General features: G+C 47.5%; 1 protein-coding gene across 3 annotated transcripts in view; it reads right to left on the minus strand.

Annotated features, from left to right (window-relative positions):
• Positions 1–18316, minus strand: part of LOC122550181 (myosin-6-like) — a 145651-nt gene that overhangs the window by 89680 nt on the left and 37655 nt on the right. For all 3 annotated transcript variants that reach the window (XM_087987647.1, XM_087987646.1, XM_087987648.1), the window contains exons 14-20: positions 18117–18266; positions 16903–17073; positions 12209–12388; positions 8194–8326; positions 2246–2319; positions 1931–2018; positions 699–816 (exon numbers count right to left, since the gene is read on the minus strand). In XM_087987647.1, coding sequence (XP_087843773.1) covers positions 699–816; positions 1931–2018; positions 2246–2319; positions 8194–8326; positions 12209–12388; positions 16903–17073; positions 18117–18266 — 914 coding nt within the window. The remainder of the gene's footprint in view (positions 1–698; positions 817–1930; positions 2019–2245; positions 2320–8193; positions 8327–12208; positions 12389–16902; positions 17074–18116; positions 18267–18316) is intronic.

Here is an 18316-nt window from a genome sequence, read left to right on the forward strand (position 1 = left end):
TGGTTTTTCTTAATTCATTCATAGGACGAGGCTGTCACTGGTCAAGGCAGCATTTATTACTAATCCCTAATAGCCCAGAAGGCAGTTAAGAGTCAACCTCATTGCTATGGGTTTGGAGTCACATATAGTGTAGACCAGGTAAGGGCGGCAGATTTCCTTCCACAAGGAACATTCATGAGCCAGATGGGTCTTTAACGATAACCAGCATTGGTTACAAGGTTAACATTAGGCTAGCTTTTTAATTCCAAATTCTTTATTAATTTAGCTCAAATTTCCTCAGTAAACATTGTAATGCTGCTCCCTCTACCTAGGCAAAAGTGAGGACTGCAGATGCTGGCGATCAGAGTCTAGATTAGAGTGGTGCTGGAAAAGCACAGCAGGTGCCATCCTGGGATTTGAGCCTATGATCCCCAAAACATTAGTTTGGGTTTTGGATTGCCAGTGACAATACCATTATGACACCATACCACCCCCCCACCCCCGAACAAAAATTTGTTAGATCTTTATGAGGGATAAAGTTAAGTTGCACATTATTGGAACAGGTGTAGACTGAATGGTTTTCCAAGATTCCAAGTTTTTCCACTTGGTCTCTACACATCTGTGCCATCTTCACAACACAGTCCATGAGGATTCAAGTCTTCACGAAGGAAAATCAGACAAAATTTTAAGGATTATTTTTAAAAAATTCACCGGCTAACCTCTGCTTGAATTCTCCGTAGAAGATACGGTTGGGGAAACCGATGCGGCAAATGCGGATTCCTTCCAGCACACCGTTACACCGCAGCTGATGGAGCACGAGATGGGGCTCAATGACACCTTCAACACAGAACACAGGCCGATGAGCTCCCAGCCACCCCACTGCCTCAGGGGATATCACCTCCAACACCACTGTCTCACCACCACCATCCCTCCCAGCCCCAAGCCCACTGCCATCCCACACAAAATGTCACCCCCTCAACTAGTGCCAACTCACTACGTAATGGGACGGAGTTACATAGGTAGTGACCGGCCTCTTGGGGGTGTGTCATCTTCACATGGACGGAGGGACAATCAAAGTTGGGAGGATGGAAGGAGTGTCAGAAGAACGGGAGGGGAAAGGGGAAGGAGGACAGTGCTGCATTGGAGAGTCAGCCTCGATTTTATACTCAAGGGTCATGGAGATCTACATCACAGAGAAAAGCCTATTGGTCCATTGTGTCTGTGCTGTTGATAAACAACCACCCGGGCAGCATGGTGGCTCAGTGGTTAGCACTGCTGCCTCACAGCGCCAGGAACTCCAGTTCAATTCCAGCCTCGGGCGACTGAGCGGAGTTTGCACATTCTCCCCGTATCTGCGTGGGTTTCCTCCACGTGCTCCGGTTTCCTCCCACAATCCAAATATATGCAGCTTAGGTGAATTGGCCATGCTAAATTGACCATAGTGTTCAGGGATGTGCAGGTTAGCGTGGGTTAGCCATGGGAAATGTAGGGTTACAGGAATAGGGTAGAGGGGTGGAGTCTGGATGGGATGCTCTTCAGAGGGTCAGTGTGGACTTATTGGGACGAATGGCCTGTTTCCACACTGTAGGGATTCTATGACTATTCTAATGAGGACATTACCTGGTCAGGATGACTAGCCCAGTAACAATACCACTAGCCCATCACCTCCCTTCAGTAAGTGTCCAGAGTGGGACTTGAACCCACAACTGTGTGACTCAGCAATGTGACAGCTAAAACCCCGAACTACATCTCACACTGAGTAGCTACCCATCGTAATGGGTGTGCAACCCTGACTTACTCATTTCAAAATGTTTCTGGGCTGTGGGAAATGATGCCGAGAAAGGGAATGCATTGACCAAAGTAGAGGTCATGAGAGTCAGTCTGCGGTTTACAGCGGTCAGATTGCCCCATCACCTCACCCACGTTCTTCCTGAGCGCCTCTCCATCGTACCTGGTGTCTTGGTCTCGTTGGGAATGATACAGCGGACAAAGTGCGGCTGTGTGGAACGGAGGTTTGTCATCAGCTTGTTCAGGTTCTCCTGAAAGTACAAGAACAAATCTGTCGATTTGACAGTCATGGGAAATTAAACACCTCAAACACCCGAAACACAGGCTAACAGTCCAGGAAACCAACAGGTAAATGCAAGATCTCAGGGGACGGAATCTGAGGTTAGTGTCAGTGCAATGATGGACAGGGAGACAATGGGCAGTGTGACACTATTGGTGTCAGTCTTATTTTACATTATCTGCTCTGGTGAGTACTCACTTTATGTAGCTGTGAGACAGTACGGAATGAGGCAGCTTTTCTCCTCCTGGTCTTCACGCCTGGCTGTTTCTGTTCTGAATGGACCAAAATTTGGAAGATAAAGTTTAACATGGAGAAGATGATCCATTTTAGTCAGATGAGTAGAAAGGCAACTTATTCCCTAAATGGCAAGAAACTTCAGGGTAATTTGGTGCAGAGGGATCTGGGTGTCCTGGTGCATGAATCACAGGAAACTTGCAGACACAGGAAATAATAAAGAAGGCAAATTGAATTTCAGGTGTTTATTGCTGAGGGAAGACAGTATAAAAGTAGAGGAGTGTTGCTACAACTGTACAAGGCATTAGATCACATGGACTCCAGGGAGAGCTAGCCAATTGGATACAAAATTGGCTTGAAAGTAGGAGAAAGAGGGTGGTGGTGGAGGGTTGCTTTTCAGACTGGAGGCCTGTGACCAGCGATGTGCTGCAAGGGCTGGTGCTGGGTCCTCTAGTTTGCATCATTTATATAATTGATATAGGAGGAATGGTCAGTTTGCAGATGACACCAAAGTTGGTGGTAAAGTGGACAGTGAAAAAGATTATCTCAGAGTATAACAGCACCTTAATCAAATAGGTCAGTGGGCCAAGGAATGGCAAGTGGCGTTTAATTTAGATAAATGTGAGATGTTGCATTTTGTTAGGGTAGATCAGAGCAGGACTTACACAGTTAATGTTCAGGCCCGGGGGGGGGGGTGTTGCTGAACAAAGAGACCTAGGGGTGTAGGTGCATAGTTCCTTAAAAGTAGGGTCACAGTTAGATAGGATTGTGAAGAAGGCGATTGATATGCTTTCCTTTATTGGCCAGTGCATTGAGTACAGGAGTTGGAATGTCATTTTGCAGCTGTACAGGACATTGGTGAGGTCATGTTTAGAATACTGCGTGCCCCAATTCTAGACTCCTTGCTATAGGAAGGATATTGTTAAAATTGAGAGGGTGCAGAAAAGATTTACAAGGATGTTGCCGGGATTGGAGAGTTTGAGCTATAGGGAGAGTCATAGAGATATACAGCATGGAAATAGACCCTTCAGTCCCATTCATCCATGCTGTCCAGATATCCTATACAAAACTTGTCCCATTTGCCAGCACTTGGCTCATATCCCTCTAAACCCTTCCTATTCATATACCCATCCAGATACCTTTTGTTGAATAGGCTGGGGCTGTTTTCCCTGGAGTGTTGGAGGTTGAGGGGTGGCCTTATCGAGGTTTATAAAACCATGAGAAGCATGTATAGGATAAATAGACCAGGTCTTTTTCCCAGGGTAAGGAATCCAAAACTAGAGGGCATAGGTTTAAGGGGAGAGGGGAAAAATTTAAAATAGAGGGGTAATTTGTTCACACAGAGGGCGGTGCGTGTAAGGAAAGAACTGCCAGAGAAAGTGGTGGAGGCTGGTATAAATACAGTACTTAAAAGGCGTCTGGATGGGTATATGAATTGGAGGGAAATGCTGACAAATGAAACTTAGTCAGATTTTGAAGACTGGTAGAGCAGATGAGTTGGACCGCAGGGTCTGTTTCTGTGCTCTATGACTGTAACTCTGTGTATTGTGTACAGTTGTGGTCACCTTACTTGAAGAGGGATACAGATTGGAATCAACTCAGAGAAGGTTCACTGGATAGATTCCAGAGGTGAGGAGTTTGTCTTATGAAGACAGATTGAACAGTTCAGGCCTATGGTCTCTGGAGTTTAGAAGAGAGGAAGGAGATCTACTTGAGGGATACAAGATGCTAAAAGAGCTGTCAAAGTAGATGTAGAAAGGATATTTCCCCTTGTGGGACAATCTCAAAGTCATATTTTAGGACAAGGATTGGCAGATTTAAAACAGAGCTGAAGAGAAATTACTTCACTCAAAAGATTGTGAATTCACTTCCCTAGAGTGAGGTGGATGCTGGGACATTGAGTAAGTTGGAAGACGAGATGGAGAGATTTTTAATGAGTAACGTGTTGAAGGATTATGGAGAGCAAGCAGCAAAGTGGAGGTGAGGGTGAGATGAGATCAGCCCTGACCGTGTTAAATGGCGGAGCAGGCTAGAGGGCTGAATGGCTTCCTCCTGCTCCTGGTTCTTAAGTTTTAATGTTCTAAATAAACTCTATTCATAAATAAATGAAGAGTTTCAAATTTTCAAAAAGTGAGCTATTGACAAAACCAGTGCTTGTAATGCTTGCACAACTTCTCTCTGTCGCACATTCATTTCATCAATATCTGGGCCACTAAAAACATAAATATTGTTAAAAACAGCAAAATCTATTCATCACAAAAGGGCCAGTGCAGTAATTTCCTGCATTTCATTTCCCTCCTTTCTTGAAGGGGAGTTACATTTTCTAATCTGATTGGACCCTTTCCTGAATCACAGGTAATTTGTAGAAATAAAATTCATGTGTGCATTATCATTTCTTTTAACACCCAAGGATGGAACCCATGAGGACTCTGGGATGTGTCTGGTTGAAATTCCTGGATTTTTTCTCAGTCCCCTTTCCCCAGTGATTGTGATCATTTCACATTCTCATTCACGATTAACTCTGGGCTCCTCCATAATGAAGGCAGACTCAAAATATCTGTTAGACTCACCAGCCATTTTCTTATTTTCGATTTTAACTTACAACTTATAACTAAAAACTTACAATTTTTATTAATATTTCTTGCTGGCTTTCACTCATACTCCAATTTCTCTTGCCTTTTAGTCATTCCTTGTGGCTCTTTCTATTCGATCTAACCTTCTGACCTATCGCTCATCTTCATAGAATTATATGTATTTTCTTTCAGCTTGATACAATCTTTAACCTCCTTATTTGCAACTGGGAATGTTCTTCCATTGGAATCTTCTTTTTGCATTGGAAGGATATGTTCTGAAATGCCTCCTTCAGTATCTGCCAGTGTATCCATACTGACCCAGTCATTAATCTAATGTTCAAAGTTTGTGCGAAGATTTGTAGCTCGGGTGCTCGTTGTTGTGATTCTGTTCGCCGAGCTGGGAATTTGTGTTGCAGACGTTTTGTCCCCTGTCTAGGTGACATCCTCAGTGCTTGGGAGCATCTAGTGAAGTGCTTCTGTGATGTTTCCTCCGGCATTTATAGTGGTAGCCACACACTCAGATGACAAGCAACATGAATTCGACTGGGACAACACTACTATTATAGGACAAGCCAAACACAGAACAGCCAGGGAATTCCTAGAGGCATGGCACACATACACAGATTCAATCAATAAGCACATCGACCTGGACCCAATATACCGACCACTGCAGCGGACAGCTGGAACTGACAACTGGAAGCGGCAGATACAAATCACTATAAATGCCGGAGGAAACATCACAGAAGCGCTTCACAGGAGGCTCCCAAGCACTGAGGATGTCACCTAGACAGGGGACGAAATGTCTGCAACACAAATTCCCAGCTCGGCGAACAGAACCACAACATTAATCTGATGTCCCAGTTTACTGCTCTCCTCGTGCCCCCATGTAAATGTGAAATACTAGTGTTCAATTTGTTCTTCTCTCCTTCAAAACTCAATCATTATTATGATCACTGTTACCTCAGGGTCCCCTTACTGTGAAATCATGAGTCAATCCTATTTTATTACACATGGTCTCCTCACTGGTTGGCTCTAGAATGTTCTACTCTAAGAAACTGTGCAAAGACACTCTATGAGCCCATTACCAATCTGATTCATTCAACTAATGTAAAGATTAAACTCACCCAAGCTTATAACTCTACTTCTCTCCCAAGTGCGTTCTTAACTTTACTGTTTCTTATCTTCACATAAACTAACGCTATAAAGTGAAGTTCTTGAGTATTGCTAAAATATCTTGATGGAGTTTTTTGTCTTGCACTCATCAGGACCATTGATAAGAATTCCAGTGTAAAGGGCAGATTTTTGTACAGTATGAGAAGAGAGTACTGATTGAATTGCAAGTTGACTCTGAGATTCACTCTTTCTATTGTACTGATTGTCATCCTTAATTAACAGAAATACTCTTTTCATCTTTTCTTAAGCTTTCTGGATTTCTTTAGCTATTCAAGTGCCAGCCTTGGTCACCTTTAGCCATGTTTCTGACAGCTATCAAGTCGGACGTATTTATTTCTATTTGCGCTGTCATCGGTTTTGTCACAAATGTATTCAGAAATGGCACCTTTAGTTCAAACCTTTTATGATTGTTATAATCTCCAGCCCTTTCTATTGTTGTATTCTTTATGGTCTGTACACTCCATCCTTTCTTATTGCACTCCAATCACCATTTTCCTTATCGCTGCCTTGCTCTCTTGCTTTGTCTTCTCAATTGAACCACTCTAATCTAGACTCTAATCTATTGAATTATTGTCTACTCCCAAACTTGATCCCTCACTGTATGGTTTAATGCTCTCTCTGCCACCGTAATTATACCTCCTGCCAGAATATGGGGTCCAACATGGATCAGAGGAAGACCTTAATGAAGATATCAATCCCACTTTCCCCATTGTCCCAGAAATTGAAACCCATTTGTCCCTCATCAGACTTTAAGCAACACATTCATCTTTCCAAAGTGATTTACGTGCGCTAATTTTAATTTTATTCTTTCAGGAGATGCAGGGATTGCTGGTAGGATTTGTTAGGACAATTAAAGGCAATTAAGAGTCTGGTTCTGGAGTTACATGGAAGAAAGGCAACTTCCTTACCAAAAGGACATTAGCAAATCAGATGGGTTTTTAGCACAATTGATGTTCACTGTTACTGAGATTAACTTTATTTTGATTGACGTTCAGTTCCAGTAGCTACTATGATAAAAACATAGAATCCCTATAGTATGGAAACAGGCCATTCAGCCCACCAAGCCCACACCGACCTTCTGAAGAGCATCCCCCCCGGCCCACCTTATTCCTGTAACCCTATATTTCCCAAAGCCAATCCACTTAATCTGCACATCCTTAGACTGTGGGAGGAAACGTGATCAAACCCATGCATACATGGGGAGAATGTGCAAACTCCACACAGATAGTCACCTGAGGCTGGAATTGAACCCAGGTCCTGGCGCCATGAGACAGCAGTGAGCCACCATGCCTCCTGTGATGGGATTTGAACTGTAGCATTAATTTGTGAGTCTCTGTATTACTTGTCCAGTGATATTATTACCACTACAGCACTGTCTACCTCCTTCCTCACTTTACCATAATCCTTTCTCTCTTTTCAGTTTCAATGCCATTTTCATCTGCTTTTGGGGTTGGAGGATCAGGGAGTTATGTCGGAAATAAATGCTTGCAGAGACCCTGTGGACTGAATAGTCTGTTTCCAAGCCAGACAGACTATTCCATTCTTTGTAATCATTGATGTTTATTCATTGGATTTTATTTACTGATGTACTTTGGTGAACACAGCCCGGACAATCACAAAGGCCAATCTCCCATCTATAGAATCCATCTACCAGGCCCGTTGTCAAGGAAAGGCCCCCACATTCTCAAAGATCCACCCCACCCTGGCAATGTTTTTCTACAACTGCTCCCATCAGGGAGAAGGTACAGAAGCTTGAACACACACACCAGCCGGTTTCAAAACAATTTCTACATTACCTTTGTTAGAATACTGAATGGACTCACAAACTCTTAACATTCACCTGTACCTGTGTTTTTGTTTTTGCTACTATTTATCTATTATTTACTATCTACTATCGATGCTACTTAACTCTGTGATCTGCCTGTGTTGCTCGCAAAACAAAGCTTTTCACTGTGCCTCGGTACACGTGACAATAAATTCAATTCAATTCAATTCATATCTGTTTTGAGTTTGCAAATCACAAATTTGAAGATCTCTTGCTGTTGATAGGTCAGTTGCCAGCTGTTTCCACCCCGTTACTTTGGCCCAAGTGCTCTTCCTATTTCAGGGGAATGGCCCTAACTCCAACTGCTCAGGGAAATGTGAAAGGGAGAATTCTCTAATCACCTGTATACACACTGACGTAGTCCTGGTACAGGAGGGCCACTAACTCATTCGAGGATTGCTGGAAGAGTTCCACTACCGTTTCATTCAAGGGGTCTTTGTTCTTGTCTAACCAGCCGTGGAGGTTGTAGGGGACCTGCAGGAGAGAGAGGACATTGATTAATTCCAGACTGAACCAAGTGCCTCTGTCCAACCAAGTCGCGAGTGATGAATTCTCTTCTTTCTCAATCAGTTCCTAAAGGACAGTGGCTCACTGAGCCGTAGATCTGAACAAAAGCCCTAACTCAGTGAAGGACAACACAGAGGTGAGAAATATTGAAAGGATTCATACAGTATAAGGAGTCAATCTTCCACCACCACCCTCTTGCAAGTTCCCCTCCAAGCCACTCACCATCCTGATTTGGAAATATGTCAGGGAGCAAGTGAGCACTGCAAATACTGGAGATCAGAGTCGAAGAGTGTGACGCTGGAAAAGCACAGCCGGTCAGGCAGCATCCGAGGAGCAGGAGAATCAACGTTTCGGGCATAAGCCCTTCATCAGGAATGATGAGATCCTGATGAAGAGCTCATGCTTGGAACGTCGACTCTCCTGCTCCTCAGATGCTGCCTGACCAGCTGTGCTTTTCCAGCGTCACACTCTTCAACTCGGAAATACGTCAGCATTCCTTCAGTATCGCTGGGCCAGAGTCCTGGAATCCGCTTTCTGACAGTATTGTCGATCTGCCGAAAACACGTGTTCTCAAGGGACAGCTAGGGACCGGGCTCAACCAGCGATGGGCTCAACCAGCGATGCCCAAATCTCTTTTTCTAAGAGAACTCATCTCAGAAGGTTAAGTCATATGATAAGAGTCCATGATGTTGGCAGTCGTATATTGGCATGGATAGAGAATTGGCTCATGGGCAGATAACAGTGAGTGGGGGTAAGGTTGGTGATTCATACCTACTGGGGTTCCAGAGATCTATGTTGGGACCACAACTGTTCACTATGTGCATTAATGACTTGGAGGAAGTAATTGGACAGTTTAGTTACGACAATAGATTTACGGTATATGTTAATGACTTGGAAGAAAGAAATGAATAGACAGTAGTCAAATTTTCAAAATATAGTTGCAAAGGCCAGTTGTGAGAGGGATACAGACAGGTGACAGAGAGGTATTGTTAGGTTATGTAAGTAGGCAAAAAAGTGGGCAAATGGAGTGTAACGTGGGAAATTGGGATAAAAAGATTGTTTATCTTGCAAGTGAGAACAAAATAACGGTGTTATTTAAATGGAGGAAAACGTCAGAAAGCTGCAACTCAAAGGGGCTTGGGGGGGGGGGACTCAATATTTAGTCCATATGTGTTCCTTTCCTGTAGACAAAATTACAGAAGCAATCATCCCAATACCCACAAATGAAGCTGCATCAGAACATTATTTCAACAAGCCACCACACACTGCAGCACAGAGGAACTACGCAGAGCAGAGGAAAATCACCTACACAGTGTATTCAAAAAGAGCAGGTACCCAATGAACACAGTCCGCAGATTTCTCAGCAGCAAACCCCAACAAGCAGACAAAACACGTCCAGAAACCCTAGCCACTCTCCTCTACATCAAACACACCTCAGAAATGACTGCCAGACTACTCAGACTTCTTGGCATCATGGTAGCCCACAAACCCACCAACACACTAAAACAGCAGCTAATGAGGTTGAAAGACTTTACACAGACAACAAGCATTGCCTAGAGGGTAGTTAAAAGTCAACTGCTTTGTTGTGGGTCTGGAGTCACGTGTAGGCAAGACTGGGTAAAGATGGCAGTTTACTTCCCTGAAGGATGTTAGTGAACCAGATGGGGTTTTGCAACAATTGGCAATGGATTTATAGTAGTCATTAATTCCAGATATTTATTGGATTCAAATTCCCCCATCTACCATAGTGGGATTCAGATCTGAGTCCCCAGAATCTCACCTGGGCCTCTGGATTCACAGTCTAGTTATAATACCACCAGGCCATCGCCTTCCCTTTGTTGTTGGGTATGAAAGGCTTGAGTTATAAAACACTGGGCTAGATAGGCTGGGATTTCCTTCATTGGAGTGTCAGAGTTTATGGGGTGATCTTATTGAGGTTTATAAAATCGTCAGGGGCAAAATAAGGCGAATGACAAGGGTCTTTACCCAAATGTGGGGTATTTCAAAATAGGGCGCGTATTTTAAAGGTGAGCGAAGAGAGACTTAAATGCCGGAGGAAACATCACAGAAGCGCTTCACAGGAGGCTCCCAAGCACTGAGCATGTCACCTAGACAGGGGACGAAACGTCTGCAACACAAATTCCCAGCTCGGCGAACAGAACCACAACAACGAGCACCCGAGCTACAAATCTTCTCACAAACTTTGAGAGACTTAAAAAGGACACAAGGGGGCAGAGAGTGGTCAGTGTGTGGAATGAGCCAGAGGGGGTGGTGGATGCGAGTACAGTTACAACGTGTGAAAGACATTTGGATAAGCACACCAATAGCAAGGATTTGGAGGGATTTTCCTGCTCCTCAGATGCTGCCTGAACTGCTGTGCTTTTCCAGCACCACTCTAATCTAAACTCTGGTTTCCAGCGTCTGCAGTCATCGTTTTTACCTTTGGAGGGATTTGGGCCAAACACAGGCAGGTGGGACTGGTTACGTTTGGGAACATGGTCGGCATGGACTGGTTCAACTGAAGGGTCTGTTTCTGTGTTGTAGGACTCTATGAACATTCCCGACTTGTCTGGATGAGGACAGCTCCAATAACACTCATGAAGCTTATCAGATTTTAACATAGCTATATTTAAATCATGGGCGCTTCACAGTATTTTAGTATTTACTATGTTTTAGCCACTATTTAAGGAGGGAATTCTAGTCAAAATTTCTTGCTTGACCTGCTGGTATTCAGTGGGACTACATACTGTGGGCCTGGCGATGTGTGAGGGATGGAGAGGGAGGTTAGTGAGTGGCTGGATGGTAAAAACCCACTCAGTTCTTCACCCAGTGGAACACTGGCTCAGTCCACACACTGAAGGGGAACAGGATCCCTCTTGAGATCATTCCGGTAGAGATTCCAGAGCCTGTCCTGGGACAATCCCATGTTTTAGTGAAAAATCTTCTCTCAGTCAACTTCACCTAAATGCTCATTCTTCTCCTTGAGACTGACATCTTTCAGCAAGGACTATTTTTCAACAAGACTGCATTGGTTGTGAAGTGTGCAGAAACTTTCCCAGGATGGGGAGATATATAAGTTACAGTTCCCTGGAAAGCGCTCGGATTTCAGCTCGGATTTTATCTGAGTGTGGAATGTGTCCTTCCTCTCCCTGTGTACATTGGGATGTTATTCACTTTTATCAAAGGAAAATACTCTGAGACCGAGTGATAGAATGGAACATGATGACCTTCGCTGGGAGAGCCTGCTCACAGTCGATTCCCCTCCCACACTGGATCTCTTCCAGATACCATTCCCTTTTAAAATGGGTGTGTGGGTTTGTGCATGTCTGTGTCTGTCTGTGTGTATGTCTGTGTGGGGCTTGTGTCTGTACATGTGTGCATCTGTGTGTGTTGTGTGAGTGTCTGACTGTGTGTCTGTACGTGTGTATGCGTGTGTTTCTGTGTGTGTTTGTGCATCTGTGTCTATGTGTCTGTGTGTATGTGTGTGTTGTGTGTCTGAATGAGGGTGTGTGTGTTTCTGGGATATTGTTCCCTCCCAGAATGGGACAGGGAGCTCTGGGATACTGTTCCCTCTCGGAAGGGGACTAGGAATTCTGGGATACTGTTCCCTCCCTGAATGGGACGGGAGTTCTGGAATAGCATTCCCTCCCAGAATGGGACAGGGAGCTCTGGGATACTGTTCCCTCCCGGAATGGGACAGGGAGCTCTGGGATGCTGATCCCTCCCGAATGGGACAGGGAGTTCTGGGATGCTGTTCCCTCCCAGAATGGGACAGGGAGCTCTGGGATACTGTTCCTTCCCGGAATGTCGCAGGGAGCTCTGGGATACCGTTCCGTCCCGGTTACTCACCACTCCGGCATAATGCAGGATCTCAAAGTGTGACTCATATTTTCTCTTCTTGTCAGGTTTCGGTTTCAGAAAGTTTGGCGACTTCCCCAGGAGATTGTCGTGGAGTTTTGCGTTAAAGGTTACGTCCGTAGTCTTTGGAAACATGCACTCTTCCTCTAGGATCGACAGGATTCCCAACGGCTGCAACATTCCAACAGAAAGGGAAGGAAAGTGATAGACCGTCAGCATGTGGTGGTTCAGAGTGTGGGTGATGATGTAGGGAGTGGTGAAGAACAAACCCAGGACCGAACACCAGCGGGTTTGGGCAGGGTCCGGGGGCACTGAGGTTGGAAACTATCCCTACCTTGGGCAGACTCCAGGAGCCAGACAGTGTCTGGTACTGGGAGAAAGTGAGGACTGCAGATGCTGAGCTCAGAGTCGCAAGTATGGTGCTGAAAAAGCACAGCAGGTCAGGCAGCAACCGAGGAGCAGGAGAGTCAAAACTTCGGGCATAAGCTCTTCATCAGGAATGTCTGGTACTGGGCAATAACTGGCCAATTTCATCTAGGAGGACAGCAGATATATTGGACTGCACGGCGGCTCAGTGGTTAGCACTGCTGCCTCACAGCGCCAGGGACCCAGGTTCAATTCCAGCCTCGGGTCACTGACTGTGTGGAGTTTGCACATTCTCCCCGTGTCTGTATGGGTTTCCTCCGGGTGCTCCGGTTTCCTCCCAAACTCCAAAGATGTGCAGGTTAGGTGGATTGGCTATGGGAAATTGCCCATAGTGTTCAGGGATATGTAGGTTAGCAGCATTATTCAGGAGAAATTTAGAGTATTAGGCTGGGGAAATGGGTCTCTACAGAGTGTCTGTGTGGAATTGTTGGGCCGAATGGCCTGTTTCCACACTGCAGAGATTCTATGATCCCGTGATATATGGGACCTCCACCTCCTGCATGTTCCCCTCCAAGGCACACACCATCCTGACTTGGAAATATATCGTTGTTCCTTCACTATTGCTGTGTTAAAATCCTGCAATTCCCTCCCTAAGGGCATTGTGAGTCCACCGACAGCACACAGACTGCAGCGGGAGGTTCAGGATGGCAGCTCACCCCCACCTTCTCAAGGGGGCAACTAGGGACAGGGCAGTAAATACTGACCCAACCAGTGATTGGATAAACTGAAAAAAAAACCTCTCTGATTTTACTGTGAAGTTTTATTTTGAAGTGGGGTTATCTTTCTGCCCTCAAATTCTGACATTTTATTTGAACACTCAGCGTGTCAATCTTGTGAATTTTCATCATGCAAGGGAGACTTCAAATCCTGGCCATTAAGGAGGAGTTAATCTCGGGGTACTCACAGCCAAACTAACACCATCAAAAGCAGGCCATCCAGTCATTTTCACATTCCCCTTTGTGGGATCTTGCTGTGTGCAAGATGACTGCCTTTGTTCCAAACCCTAACTACACTCACTTGACTCCCTTCCCACCCCCACCCCCACAGATAAATATGTTGAATGATGGAGCAGCCATGAATACTCTGGGATCGAGAATTGCAAAGATGCACTACCCTTTGAGTGAAGCGATTTCCCCTCTTCTCTCTGCCTTGTTCTGGGACTGTGTTTCCCTGTTTCAGATTCTCTGACCAGCAGAAACGACCTCTCAGTGTGTACTCTATCCAGCTCCTTCAGCACCTGTGCATCTCTGTGAGATCTCTCTCCATTCTCTCACAGAATACAGATGCTACTTGTCCAGCCCCTTGTCAACAGGAGAACTCTGATATCCCGTCAATCCACAGAACGTTCACTGTTGTATCCCCTGTGCAGACTAAATCAGAGGTTCACCCAACATTCACGATCACTGTTTCAGGTGTTGTCTGACCATGGTTATATCATGACTCCTTTACTGCTGGACTCCAATTGCTTTGCAATCAATGCCAATATTTTGCCTTCCAATTACTTCCTATATCTGGAAACACAGGCCTTTGAGCCTACCTCCCTGATTATGGCCGCTCCTCTACCTCAACACGATATTCCCACTTTCCCCCCATACCCGCGATGCGTTTACAATCTAAACATTCCAAAAATCTATCTCTTTCTTGAATGTGCTCAGTGACACAGCCTCCATAGCCTTCTGTGGTAGTGAATCCATCCGCTCAATGAGCTTTCACTCGATGGCAAGTATATCCTTACTTCAGTAAAACTGTACACAAAACTCCAGGTGTGGTCTCACCAAGTTCCTGATCTGATGATCCTCAACTCCACTTTCCTGCCTTTTCCCTGTCACCGTCCATTCCATTTCTGATTAAAAAACCTGTCCACCTCAGCCTTGAAGATAATGACCCAGCCTTGACAGTCCTGTGTGGTAAAGAATTCCATAGCAGCAAACTCCCAAGGGCATGGGTCAGGAGCCAGACCGCTGGAAATGTTTCCCTCTGAATCCCTGAGGAAGATTCTCAACAGGATGCCAGCTCAATTCAGACTGTTGTTGTCTTGTTCCTTCCATTGTTCTAATTTTCATTGTAAGGGCAATAAGGTTTGCACTGGAGCAATGCTGGGAAATCTAGTCCAAAGGTCGAACCATTTAGTCCAACCCTTTGGCCTGCCCTCATCAGGACAACTCACAGGAATTCCAACGAGAAAGGAGAACATGAATACTGTCTAAGAAGAGAGTGCTGATTGGTTGGCAACTGGACTCTGATTGGCAGAAGTGTTGCCATGCAGAATTAGCCACTTAAAATGTTGTCGTGATTGTATCGAGGTCAGGAAGTGGACCCCAAAGAATAAGAGCTGAAAATATGTTGCTGGAAAAGCGCAGCAGGTCAGGCAGCATCCAAGGAACAGGAGAATCGACGTTTTGGGCATAAGCCCTTCTTCAGGAATGAGGAAAGTGTGTCCAGCAGGCTAAGATAAAAGGTAGGGAGGAGGGACTTGGGGGAGGGGCATCGGAAATGTGATAGGTGGAAAGAGGTCAAGGTGAGTGATAGGTCAGACTGGGGTGGGGGCGGAGAGGTCGGGAAGAAGATTGCAGGTTAGGAAGGCAATCCCTCTCCCACTCCACCAAGGATATGCAGGTCTTTGGACTCCTCCATTGCCAGACCACAACAACACGACAGTTGGAGGAAGAGCACCTCATCTTCCGCCTAGGAACCCTCCAACCACAAGGGATGAACTCAGATTTCTTCAGTTTCCTCATTTCCCCTCCCCCCACCTTGTCTCAGTCAAATCCATCGAACTCAGCACCGCCTTCCTAACCTGCAATCTTCTTCCTGACCTCTCCGCCCCCACCCCAATCTGACCTATCACCCTCACCTTGACCTCTTTCCACCTATCGCATTTCCGGCGCCCCTCCCCCAAGTCCCTCCTCCCTACCTTTTATCTTAGCCTGCTGGACAAACTTTCCTCATTCCTGAAGAAGGGCTTATGCCCGAAATGTCGATTCTCCTGTTCCCTGGATGCTGCCTGACCTGCTGCGCTTTTCCAGCAACACATTTTCAGCTCTGATCGCCAGCATCTGCAGACCTCACTTTCTCCCCATAGAATAAGAGTTCCCTGATTGGGGCTGTCAATCTGTTTCAGTCAGGGAGCCCTGGCTGACAGATATAAACAGGAGTGTCAGCCAGAGAGCTGGCTCTGAGGGAGCTGGGTCAGTGTCGAGGACTCTCCCCGTGTAAATACAGGGTGATGGGATAGAGGCCTCTGTGTGCACTAAAGTTTCAAACACCTCCCAGATCGAGGATTTCCCCACTGCTCAGAGGCTGACTGGTACAGACACGATGGAGCTGTACTGTCTCAGCTCTGCCCCAGATTCTGTTTTCCATTGCAGGCAGCAGTGAGCTCCCCCCTCCCCCTCATCGAACCCCCTCCCTCCCTAACCCTCCCCCTTCCTGTCCGTCCCTCCCTCCCTCCCCCTCCTCCACCCCCTCCACCTCCTCACCCCTCCCTCCCTCAATACCCCTCCCCCTCCCCGTCCCTCCCTCCCCCTCCCCCTCCCCTACCCACCCCTCCCCACCCCTCACTCCCTCCCCATCCCTCCCTCCGCCTCCCCCTCCCCCGTCCATGCCTCCCTCCCTCCCCCTCCCCCTCCCCACCCCTCTCTCCCTCCCTACCCCTCCCCCTCCCTGTCCCTCCCTCCGCCTCCCCTCCCCACCTGCCTGTGCCTCCCTCCCTCCCCTCCCCCTCCCCACCCTTTCCTCCCTGTCCCCCTCTCCCTCCCCTACCCCTCCCCGTCCCTCCCTCCCTCCACCCTCCGCCTCCCCCTCCCTCCCTCCATCTCTCCCTCCGCCTCCCCTCTCTCCCTCCCCCTCCCCCTCCCCGTCCGCGTCCCTCCCTCCTCCCTGTCCCTTCCTCTCCCTCCCCCTCCCCGTCCCTCCCTCCCTCCCTCCCTCCCCTCCCCCTCTCTCCCTCCGCCTCCCCCTCCCTGTTCCTCCCTCCCTCTCCCTGTCCCTCCCTCTCCCTCCCCCTCCCCATCCCTCCCTCCCTCCCCTCCCCTCTTTCCCTCCTCCCTCCCTCTCCCTCCCTCCCTCTCTCCCTCTCCCTCCCCCTCCCTGTCCCTCCCTCTCCCTCCGCCTCCCCATCCCTCCCTCCCTCCCTCCCCTCCCCTTCTTTCCCTCCTCCCTCCCTCTCCCTCCCTCCTCCTCCCCCTCTCTCCCTCTCCCTTCCCCTCCCTGTCCCTTCCTCCCTCCCCGTCCCGTCCCTCCCTCCCCCTTCCCCTCACCTTCTCGATCAGGTCGATACAGGCCTGTAAGTCCATACCAAAGTCGACGAAGGTCCACTCGAGGCCCTGCATCTTATACTCCTCCTGTTCAAGTACGAACATGTGGTGATTGAAGAACTGTTGCAGCTTCTCGTTGGTGAAGTTAATACAGAGCTGCTCGAAACTGTTCAGCTGCAGGGAGAAACGGAGTGATCAGTGAGGGCCAGGCACAGACCCCTGACAGAGAGAGAGAGAGACCCCTTCCCCATCAGAGAGAGAGAGACCCCTCCCTGGTCAGAGAGAGAGAGAGAGACCCTTCCCCCATCAGAGAGAGAGAGACCCCTCTCCCCGTCAGAGAGAGAGAGACCCCTCTCCCCGTCAGAGAGAGAGAGACCCCTCTCCCCGGTCAGAGAGAGAGAGAGAGAGAGACCCTTCCCCCATCAGAGAGAGAGAGACTCCTCTCCCCGTCAGAGAGAGAGAGAGACCCCTCCCCGGTCAGAGAGAGAGAGACCCTTCCCCCATCAGAGAGAGAGAGAGGGGGGGACCCCTCTCCCAGTCAGAGAGAGAGAGACCCCTCCCCGGTCAGAGAGAGAGAGAGAGACCCCTCCCCCATCAGAGAGTGACCCCTTTCCCTGTCAGAAGAGAGAGAGATAGACCTATCCCCGGTCAGAGAGAGAATGATACCCCTTCCCCATCAGAGAGAGAGAGAGAGAGACCCCTCTCTGGGTCAGAAAGGGCCCTTTTCCCACCCAATCAAAGCGAGACCCCTCCCCAGGTCAGAGAGAGAGAGAGAGACAGAGAGACCCCTCCCCTGTGAGGGACTAATCCGCCCCCACCATCAGAGAGACCCCCTCCTCGGGATTCCACACTCTACCTTGCGGACTGTGACTGGGTCTGCTGAAGATCTGTGTTAGGCGAAGGCTTGGCTGGGGGTCTGAGTGTGCAGTGTGAGGGGAGGGTGGTGAGTCACAGTGAGTGGAGGGGAGTCATTTCCTGCTGACACCTTGCACCCTCTTCACAACTTGGCTTTCCCCCTGCTGTTACACAGACCATCAGTGAATCTGACTGACCTATCCCCCTCACTCATCCATGTGGATCAGAAATAGCTGTGGTCCCAGCGTGGATCCGTCTGACAAGGGGCAATGTACTGAGCCCATCCCCTTTCTGTATGAGCCCCCACACCACCCACTCTTAGTAACGTCTTATGTGGGACTCAAAACTGAATTGAGAATTACTTGAAAAATCTCAAAGCCTGCGATGTCCAGCACTCCGATAAATAATTTGCTCGCCAGCTTTGTGTCCAGTGTCTTGTTAATCCGTGTCACCAGCCATGTGAACATTCGGTCATACGTGGCTTTCGCTAAAGCTCCAACGGCGTAAAGGACCTGCCACCAGACAAAAAAAAATAAGCCCAGCTGAGTCCAGGCAGAAGCCA

Source organism: Chiloscyllium plagiosum, unplaced genomic scaffold, assembly GCF_037043375.1.
Source record: "Chiloscyllium plagiosum isolate Xiang-an unplaced genomic scaffold, Cpla_swu_hap1 HiC_scaffold_5, whole genome shotgun sequence".
Lineage (NCBI taxonomy): Eukaryota > Metazoa > Chordata > Chondrichthyes > Orectolobiformes > Hemiscylliidae > Chiloscyllium > Chiloscyllium plagiosum.